General features: G+C 56.8%; 1 protein-coding gene across 1 annotated transcript in view; it reads left to right on the forward strand.

Moving 5' to 3' along the window:
• The window catches only part of LOC130202982 (sentrin-specific protease 6-like), an 11,236-nt gene extending 3,922 nt beyond the window's left edge, over positions 1 to 7,314 (forward strand). The window contains exons 5-8 of the mRNA XM_056428879.1: positions 3,481 to 3,633; positions 4,132 to 4,149; positions 5,339 to 5,409; positions 7,154 to 7,314. Of these exons, the coding sequence (XP_056284854.1) occupies positions 3,481 to 3,633; positions 4,132 to 4,149; positions 5,339 to 5,409; positions 7,154 to 7,314 (403 nt within the window). The remainder of the gene's footprint in view (positions 1 to 3,480; positions 3,634 to 4,131; positions 4,150 to 5,338; positions 5,410 to 7,153) is intronic.
• The last annotated feature ends 3,057 nt before the right edge of the window (positions 7,315 to 10,371 follow it).

The raw sequence follows: 10,371 nt of genomic DNA on the forward strand, positions 1-10,371 counted from the left end.
TCGCCCCCAGGGTAAAAGTTAGGTTCTTTCCTAACCAAAAGCCGTGGGTTGATAGATCCATCCGTGAAGCTGTGAGCGCCCGTACTGCTGCCTATAACTCCGGTCTTGTATCCGGCAACATGGGCGAGTACAAGGCAGCGGTCTATGGACTGAGGAGGCGGTGAAGGAGGCCAAGAGGAGGTACCGAGACAGAGTGGAATCACAGATGGAGCAGCGCGACACCAGGCGCCTATGGCAGGGGCTACGGACTATCACAGACTACCAGAGCAGACCCGCGCAATGGTGAGTGCCGGCGCATCCCTAGCGGACGACCTGAACTCATTTTATGCATGGTTTGAGGCTAGCAACAACAGCGCTAGCTCGCCGGCTAACAACAACACCGTTAAGCGTAGCGGTGAGTTCTACCGCTGGGGATGAACACACACTCTCTGTGACCGAGCACAGTGTGAGGAGGGCTCTGTTGAGGGTGAACACCAGGAAAGCTGCAGGTCCAGATGGCATATCTGGGCGAGTACTGCGCGTCTGTGCTAACCAGCTAGCTCCAGTGTTCACCACAATATTCAACCTCTCCCTGGCTGAGTCCGTGGTCCCGCCTGCTTCAAGAGATCCACTATTGTCCCTGTGCCCAAGAATGCTTCTCCAGCATGTATGAATGACTACCGACCGGTGGCCCTCACCTCGGTGGTCATGAAATGCTGAGAGGCTGATAAAGGACTACATCTGCGCCTTCCTCCCTTCCTCCATGGACCCGCTGCAGTTTGCTTATCGCCCAAACAGATCCACGGATGATGCTGTCTCCCAGGTACTGCACACCACACTCTCATCTGGACAGCCAGAGGGGGCTATGTGAGACTGCTGTTCATTGATTATAGTTCAGCTTTCAACACCATAGTCCCTCCAGACTGGCGGCAAGCTGATTGAGCTGGGACTGAACACCCCCTGTGTGCTTGGATCCTGGACTTCCTGACCGCCAGGCCACAGGTGGTCAGGGTGGGCAGACACACCTCAAATCCCTCACCCTGAACACAGGATCCCCCCAGGGTTGCGTCCTCAGCCCCCTACTGTACTCCCTGTACACACATGACTGTGTGTGCAGGTTCAGCTCAACACCATCATCAAGTTTGCGGATGACACAGTGGTGGTGGGCCTGATCTCCGACAACGCGAGAAGGCCTACCTGGAGGAAGTTGCTGATCTGTCACTCTGGTGCCAGGACAACAGCCTCCTCATGAATGTCACCAAAACTAAGGAGCTGATTGTGGACTTTAGGAGGGTACAACAACAGAGGACGTACTCACCACTGGGGATTAGCAGGACTACTGTGGAGAGGGTGAGCGGTATAAATACCTGGGAGTCCACATCGCCGAGGATCTGACCTGGTCAGCGAACACAGACACTCTGGTGAGAAAGGCAAGGCAGCGCCTCTACCACCTCAGGCAGCTGAGGAAATTTAAAGTTTCCCAGAGGATCCTTCAGTCCTTCTACTCTGGAGCTGTAGAGGGCGTCCTGACAGGAAGCATCACAGCCTGGTTTGGCAACTGCTCCGCTCAGGACAGGAAGGCTCTGCAGAGAGTAGTGCGTTCGGGTGAGCACTATTGGAACTCACTCCCCACCCTGCAGGACTTGTACACCAGGAGGTGCAGAACCAGAGCCGGCAGGATCATGAAGGATCCTCACCACCCCAACAACAGACTGTTTCAGCTGCTGCGGTCAGGCAGGCGCCTCCGTAGTCACGCTGCAAGAACAGAGAGACTGAGACAGAGTTTCTTTCCTCAGGCCATCAGGACTGTGAACTCCGACCTCACCAGGACCCCCACATAGACCCACACAACTGCCCCTCTTAGGCACACACACACACACACACTTACTGTAAATATTGTACTGTAAATATTGTGTTGTTTTTTATTGTAAATAGTGTGTACTTGTTGCCCTTGCACATTCCTGCTGAGCATTGCCACTTTCATTTCACTGCACACCCTGTGTGTGTATGTGACAAATAAAAACATCTTGAATCTTGAATCTTGAAACGTACCAGGTAGTCCCACGGCTTCTCCCACCTTGTTCCACGCTTTATCTTTATAGCTCCGGTTTCGGTAAGCATAAAGAGTTGGATCGTAAAGTTCGGGGTGCCCACAGACGGCGACAATAATATTTTCCTCCATTTTTTTCGACCGGCAGGGCGATGACAGCGGAGCTGCTCAACGCTGATTGGCTGGCAACTATGACTCACGCGTCTTTGCTGCCAGAGTTGGGAAATTTGAACTCGCGTCGACGAGCTGCGTCTGTTCGCTGTTCCGCTGCAAGCGCTCTGTTCGTGCTGCTTCAAGCGCGTCTGACGCGCTGCTCGCTGGAAAATCGCGGCTCGGCGCAGCTTTGCATTGACTTAACATGTAATCTCGGCGTCAAAATTTTGGCGTCCGTGAACACACCATTAGCGCTTCATCTGCTGCTGTCGCTGCGGTGGGCGATGCTAACAAAGTACCCGTGCGTTAAGGCGATGTGATTTAGCATATCTTTAGTCTCAATACTTCATTAAAAAAGCGATCAGGCGCCGCGCTGCTCCGTGTCGAGCTGTTTGCCGCCAGCTCACAGCGAGGGCCTTAAGTGGTGGAATTTTCGGCTTTAAAATAAAAATAAAAAAAGATGCCAGAAGTGAAATGTTTAAGTTCAGTCTGTAAAGTTCTGTAACTCTACAGCTGCTCTTCCTGATGAACTCTGTATCCTCTGGTCAGAGACTAACGGCCTCATAGTGTATAATCATTGATCAATGCTATGATGGCTCCATGTAGTTTCATTAATATCTTGCTGTATTAATACTAATATTACTGCTATTTAAGTGTTGAAAAAGTTGGTAAAAAGTGAACCATACAGATATTTTATTTATTACTATTATAGATAAATATACCAGTATCGTATTTATGGTATACTGTTTTTATGGTATTGTATCATGATATTTATGGCAGGTATGGTATAGAAGATCGTGACAACCAGGTAGAGGCAGAACAGACTCGAGGAACAGACTCATGGCTCAGCAGAGCTCAAGACTTGAAGACTTGTTCACGCCAACAACAACAAAAGGAAGTTGGTTCATGAATGACCATATCATACACAATATTACTATTATTATAGTATTATAGGGCCCGATCACAGACTTGGTGTCAGAATGGAGGACCTATAGATTATCATACAACGTCCAACATCGATGTTCGTGGAAGTCAACACCAGCACCCGCGCCTATCCTCCTCACCTTTTTCACCCCTGACCCGTTTTCATGCCTGATATATACATGTTATTTCCTAGCTGCATTTTATAGAAATAAATGAACTTTTGATAAGATGTCAATACGTAGTTAGTTTTGTGAACTGAACAAATGATGAAATGAATCCAGTAAAATCCTGACTGTGAAACACATGATGTAATATGCAGGTAACAGATGGTGAATAGAATAATGATACCAATGGCCCCCCCCCCCCCCCCCCAGCGATGACCCGTTCTCGGTGGCGCCGTCCTCCCCCATCCCCAACAGAACCAACTATTTCATCATCAGCCCGGCGCCGGCGCAGGGACTCGTCCTCCAGGGGCGCCACTTCCAGCACGCACAGACGCCCTCCGGCCTCCGGAAGCCGGCCCAAAGGTGAGCGGCAGGTTCACTAACCCGAGGATTTATTACAAATCTCATTGTGTTTCAACCGGTTAAATAAAGGTTTAATTAAAGCGGAATTGAGCGGTAAGTAAACTGGAAGTAAGCAGGAAGTAAGTGGGAAGTAAACAGGAAGTACGTGGGGAAGTAACTGGAAGTAAGCGGTAAGTAAACTGGAAGTAAGTGGGAAGTAAACAGGAAGTAAAAGGGAAGTGTGCTGGTGTTCAGCGAGCGTCACATCCTCTTCAGGTGAGGACAGCCTGAGGGAGCATGGACGTGATGTCTTCAACTTTATTAAAAGCTCGTTGAAGTCAGTTTATGTTTGTATTTTATTTTGAAGGCCTCTATACATTTTTGCGTCTTGTAATGTCATGAAAGTTATGTTGAGTCTGAAGCTGCTCACTAGCTCCGCCCCCTGAAGAGAAACAAGACTGAACATTGATTTTTATTGGTGAGACGTTTCTGTCTTTTTGTTGTTCCATCTCCCAGCAGCCTTGATTTGAAGGAAAGGTAAGACGCCCCACGGGGACGCCGTCACGTCCACGGGGACGCCGTCACGTCCTCGGGGACGCCGTCACGTCCTCGGGGACGCCGTCACGTCATGTCCACGCCGTCACGTCCACGGGGACGCCGTCACGTCCTCGGGGACGCCGTCACGTCATGTCCACGCCGTCACGTCCACGGGGACGCCGTCACGTCATGTCCACGCCGTCACGTCCTCGGGGACGCCGTCACGTCATGTCCACGCCGTCACGTCCACGGGGACGCCGTCACGTCCTCGGGGACGCCGTCACGTCATGACGCCGTCACGTCCACGGGGACGCCGTCACGTCCTCGGGGCGCCCGTCACGTCATGTCACGCCGTCACGTCCACGGGCGCCGTCACGTCCTCGGGGCGCCGTCACGTCACGGGGCGCCGTCACGTCTCGGGGCGCCCGTCACGTCATGTCCACGCCGTCACGTCCACGGGGACGCCGTCACGTCATGTCACGCCGTCACGTCCACGGGGACGCCGTCACGTCCACGGGGACGCCGTCACGTCCACGGGGACGCCGTCACGTCATGTCCACGCCGTCACGTCCTCGGGGACGCCGTCACGTCATGTCCACGCCGTCACGTCCTCGGGGACGCCGTCACGTCCTCGGGGACGCCGTCACGTCATGTCCACGCCGTCACGTCCACGGGGACGCCGTCACGTCATGTCCACACGTCACGTCATGTCCACGCCGTCACGTCCACGGGGACGCCGTCACGTCATGTCCACGCCGTCACGTCATGTCCACGCCGTCACGTCATGTCCACGCCGTCATGTCCACGCCGTCACGTCCTCGGGGACGCCGTCACGTCCACGGCTGTTTACTGAGTCATTTATATAGACTTCTATACAACCAGAGGAGTCGCCCCCTGGTGGTCAGGGGAGAGAATGCAGCTTTAACACATGAAGCGTAGACTTCTATACAACCAGAGGAGTCTAGGTCAAACATGTGTCGGCTATAGTTAGCGGAGCATCAGCGCCACCGTGTGGACTGGAGTGGCTACACGAACGTTCTAGTGTTCTAGTGTTCGCCGTTATTGTTCTGTAATTATTACTGGATGTTTAATCCTCTGTTTGTTTGGAAAAAACAAAACATTTAAAATGATATTAAACCAGTTTGATTATTTCACGATTGAGTCACGTTTTCTTTTCTCTCTCCTGCAGAAATGACTTCTCCACCACGCAGCAGGCGGTGGAGGTGGACGGCATCGTGCTCACCTGCCCAGACATCTCAGGTAGAGGCCACGGCTCGCTGCGCATGTTTCACCAGCCTCAGACATCTGCTTCTGTTGGGGGGGGGGGGTGTTGGGAGGTGACCTTGGCAGGGAAACATTCTCATCATCCATTTGCTTGGTGTGAAAGAAGCCGGTGGAGAGATGACATGGAACCATCTGCATCCAGTGCGTTACGACAGTTTTCCTTCTGCTTTGTGTGATGTCATGAAATGAAACTATTGTTTCTGACACGTTATTTTTAACTCTATAACGCCCGGGCACTAGGACCTGGGGGAGAATATTCACAACGCTTTACTCGCGTGACCATTTGTGGCTTTTCATGTCATTCTCGCCTTAGAGGGGGCGTGGCTTAGAAGGGGCGGTATTAGCGATGGGTATTGTTTTTTTCCTTCTTCCGATCATGGTGCCTGAACCGATACTTAAAAAAAGAAACAAAACGACGATTGACAAAGACGACATTAAAAACCAGATTCCCTGAAGAAGACGTTCCCATGGAGACGGATGATAACGGGTACCAGACTGTCGCGCTCGTGTGACTCAGTCTACTCGTGAGGACGAGTCAACGCAGCTTCACGCTGTCGCCGCGTGCCGCCACCGGCAGGTGGAGGTTGTTGCAGGTGGAGGTTGTTGCAGGTGGAGGTCGTTGCAGGTGGAGGTTGTTGCAGGTGGAGGTCGTTGCAGGTGGAGGTCGTTGCAGGTGGAGGTCGTTGCAGGTGGAGGTCGTTGCAGGTGGAGGTTGTTGGAGGTGGAGGTTGTTGCAGGTGGAGGTTGTTGCAGGTGGAGGTTGTTGGAGGTGGAGGTTGTTGCAGGTGGAGGTTGTTGCCTCCTGCAGGTGGAGGTCGTTGCAGGTGGAGGTTGTTGCAGGTGGAGGTCGTTCCAGGTGGAGGTTGTTGCAGGTGGAGGTTGTTGCAGGTGGAGGTTGTTGCAGGTGGAGGTTGTTGCAGGTGGAGGTTGTTGCAGGTGGAGGTTGTTGCAGGTGGAGGTTGTTGCAGGTGGAGGTTGTTGCAGGTGGAGGTTGTTGCAGGTGGAGGTTGTTGGAGGTGGAGGTTGTTGCAGGTGGAGGTTGTTGCAGGTGGAGGTTGTTGCAGGTGGAGGTTGTTGCAGGTGGAGGTTGTTGCAGGTGGAGGTTGTTGCAGGTGGAGGTTGTTGGAGGTGGAGGTTGTTGCAGGTGGAGGTTGTTGCAGGTGGAGGTTGTTGCAGGTGGAGGTCGTTGCAGGTGGAGGTCGTTGCAGGTGGAGGTCGTTGCAGGTGGAGGTTGTTGCAGGTGGAGGTTGTTGCAGGTGGAGGTTGTTGCAGGTGGAGGTTGTTGCAGGTGGAGGTTGTTGCAGGTGGAGGTTGTTGCAGGTGGAGGTCGTTGCAGGTGGAGGTCGTTGCAGGTGGAGGTTGTTGCAGGTGGAGGTCGTTGCAGGTGGAGGTCGTTGCAGGTGGAGGTCGTTGGAGGTGGAGGTCGTTGGAGGTGGAGGTCGTTGCAGGTGGAGGTCGTTGGAGGTGGAGGTCGTTGCAGGTGGAGGTCGTTGCAGGTGGAGGTTGTTGCCTCCTGCAGGTGGAGGTCGTTGCAGGTGGAGGTCGTTGCAGGTGGAGGTCGTTGGAGGTGGAGGTCGTTGGAGGTGGAGGTTGTTGCCTCCTGCAGGTGGAGGTCGTTGCAGGTGGAGGTTGTTGCAGGTGGAGGTCGTTGCAGGTGGAGGTTGTTGCTCCGTCATGGGGTCCTCTGTGAAGCAACATAATCAGGCGGTGTCTGTTTCAGAAGACGAGGCCTCGCCCAACGTGAAGCGGCGCCTGCAGCAGAAGAGGAAGCCGCTGGAGGACGGCTGCTCCTTCCCCCTGCAGGCCAGAGCAGCCGAGGTGAGCGCGGGACTACATTACCCAGAAAGCAACGGGACACGCTTCTCCTTCCCCTCGGCCTGAGCTGGAGATGCTGTCCTACGTATCCTCATCCGTGTGTCCTCTCGTCCTCTCGTCCTCTCGTCCTCTCCTCCCCTCGTCCCCTCGTCCTCCCCTCGTCCTCCCTCGTCCTCTCCTCCTCTCCTCCTCTCGTCCTCGTCCTCTCCTCCCCTCGTCCTCTCCTCCCCTCGTCCTCTCGTCCCCTCGTCCTCTCCTCCCGTCGTCCCCTCGTCCTCTCGTCCCCCCTCCTCCCTCCTCTCCTCTTCCTCTCCTCGTCCTCTCCTCCCTCGTCCTCCTCCCTCCTCCTCCTCTCCTCCTCCTCCTCGTCCTCTCTCCCTCGTCCTCTCCTCCCTCGTCCCTCTCCTCCTCCTCCTCCTCCTCCCTCGTCCTCTCTCTCCTCCCTCCTCCTCTCGTCCTCTCCTCCCTCTCCTCGTCCTCCCCTCCTCCTCCTCTCGTCCTCTCCTCCTCGTCCTCCCCTCCCTCGTCCCTCTCCCTCCTCCCTCGTCCTCCTCCCCTCTCTCCTCCTCCCTCCTCCCTCGTCCTCCTCCTCCCTCTCGTCCTCTCTCCTCTCCTCCTCTCTCCTCCTCCTCCTCCTCCTCCTCGTCCTCTCCTCCTCTCGTCCTCTCGTCCTCTCCTCCCCTCGTCCTCTCCTCCTCTCCTCCCTCGTCCCTCCCTCGTCCTCCTCTCCTCCTCCTCCGTCGTCCTCCTCCTCCTCTCGTCCTCTCCTCCTCCCTCCTCCTCGTCCCTCTCCTCCTCTCGTCCTCTCCTCCCCTCCTCCTCCTCTCCTCCCCTCGTCCTCTCGTCCTCTCCTCTCCTCTCGTCCTCTCCTCCCCTCGTCCTCTCGTCCTCTCCTCCCCTCGTCCTCTCGTCCTCTCCTCCCCTCGTCCTCTCGTCCTCTCCTCCCCTCCTCCTCTCGTCCTCTCGTCCTCTCCTCCTCTCGTCCTCTCGTCCTCTCCTCCTCTCCTCCTCTCGTCCTCTCCTCCCCTCCTCTCGCCCCTCTCCTCTCTCCTCGTCCTCCTCTCGATCCTCCTCTCGCCCTCCTCCTCTCGTCCTCTCCTCCCCTCCTCCCCTCGTCCTCTCCTCCTCCTCCTCTCCTCCTCTCCTCCTCCTCGTCCTCTCCTCCCTCCTCTCCTCCTCCTCCTCCTCCTCTCGTCCTCTCCTCCCTCTCCTCCCCTCGTCCTCTGTCCTCCTCCTCCTCCTCCTCTCCTCCTCCTCCTCCCTCCTCTCCTCCTCCTCCTCCTCGTCCTCTCCTCCTCTCCTCCTCCTCCTCCTCCTCCCTCGTCCTCTCCCCTCCTCCTCGTCCTCTCTCCTCTCCTCCCTCGTCCTTCCTCCTCCTCCTCTCGATCCTCTCGTCCTCCTCCTCCTCTCCTCTCCTCCTCCCTCGTCCTCCTCCTCCTCCCCTCTCCTCCCCTCTCCTCCCTCCTCTCCTCCCTCCTCCTCTTCTCCTCTCCTCCTCCCTCGCCTCCTCTCTTCCTCCCTCCCTCTCCTCCCTCCTCCTCTTCCTGCTCGTCCTCCTCCTCCTCCCTCCTCCTCGTCCTCTCCTCCTCTCCTCCCTCCCCTCCTCTCCCCTCCTCTCCTCTCGTCCTCTCGTCCCCTCCTCCTCTCCTCCTCTCCTCCCCTCCCCCTCTCGTCCTCTCCTCCTCGTCCCTCCTCTCCTCCTCCTCGCCCCTCTCCCCTCGTCCTCCTCCTCCCTCGTCCTCCCTTCTCGTCCTCTCCTCCTCTCGTCCCCTCGTCCTCTCCTCCTCTCCTCCTCTCCTCCCCTCGTCCTCTCGTCCTCTCGTCCCCTCCTCCCCTCCTCCCCTCGTCCTCTCCTCTCTCAGTTAGAGGCGCTCTAAGATGATGCTCCTCAGGCTCTCCTGGTTGTGACTCATTAATGTTCCTCACCCGTCCTCCTCCACGCGTCACTGCCTCCGGCGCCCGCCCCCCCCGCGTCCCGCCTCCCCACGCCCGACCTCCACCGCGTCACATGACTCCACCCGTCACATGACCTCCACCGCCGTCACGCCTCCACCGCGTCACATGCCACCAGCGTCCACCGCCGGCCGCCACGCTGACCACCACCGCCACGCGACCTCCACCGTCACGACCACCACGCGTCAGACCTCCACCGCGTCACATGACCACCACCGCGTCACATGACCTCCACCGCGTCACATGACCTCCACCGCGTCACATGACCTCCACCACGTCATATGACCTCCACCGCGTCACATGACCACCACCGCGTCACATGACCTCCACCGCGTCACATGACCACCACCGCGTCACATGACCTCCACCGCGTCACATGACCACCACCGCGTCACATGACCTCCACCACGTCACATGACCACCACCGCGTCACATGACCTCCACCACGTCACATGACCTCCACCGCGTCACATGACCTCCACCGCGTCACATGACCTCCACCGCGTCACATGACCACCACCGCGTCACATGACCTCCACCGCGTCACATGACCTCCACCGCGTCACATGACCACCACCGCGTCACATGACCTCCACCGCGTCACATGACCTCCACCGCGTCACATGACCACCACCGCGTCACATGACCTCCACCGCGTCACATGACCTCCACCGCGTCACATGACCTCCACCGCGTCACATGACCTCCACCGCGTCACATGACCTCCACCGCGTCACATGACCACCACCGCGTCACATGACCTCCACCGCGTCACACATGACCACCACGCGTCACATGACCTCCACCACGTCACATGACCACCACCGCGTCACATGACCTCCACCACGTCACATGACCTCCACCGCGTCACATGACCTCCACCACGTCACATGACCTCCACCGCGTCACATGACCTCCACCGCGTCACATGACCTCCACCGCGTCACATGACCTCCACCGCGTCACATGACCTCCACCGCGTCACATGACCTCCACCGCGTCACATGACCTCCACCGCGTCACATGACCACCACCGCGTCACATGACCTCCACCGTCACATGACCTCCACCGCGTCACATGACCACCACCGCGTCACATGACCTCCACCGCGTCACATGACCTCCACCGCGTCACATGACCACCACCGCGTCACATGACCTCCACCGCGT

This window comes from Pseudoliparis swirei, chromosome 12, assembly GCF_029220125.1.
Source record: "Pseudoliparis swirei isolate HS2019 ecotype Mariana Trench chromosome 12, NWPU_hadal_v1, whole genome shotgun sequence".
In the NCBI taxonomy this organism is placed as follows: domain Eukaryota; kingdom Metazoa; phylum Chordata; class Actinopteri; order Perciformes; family Liparidae; genus Pseudoliparis; species Pseudoliparis swirei.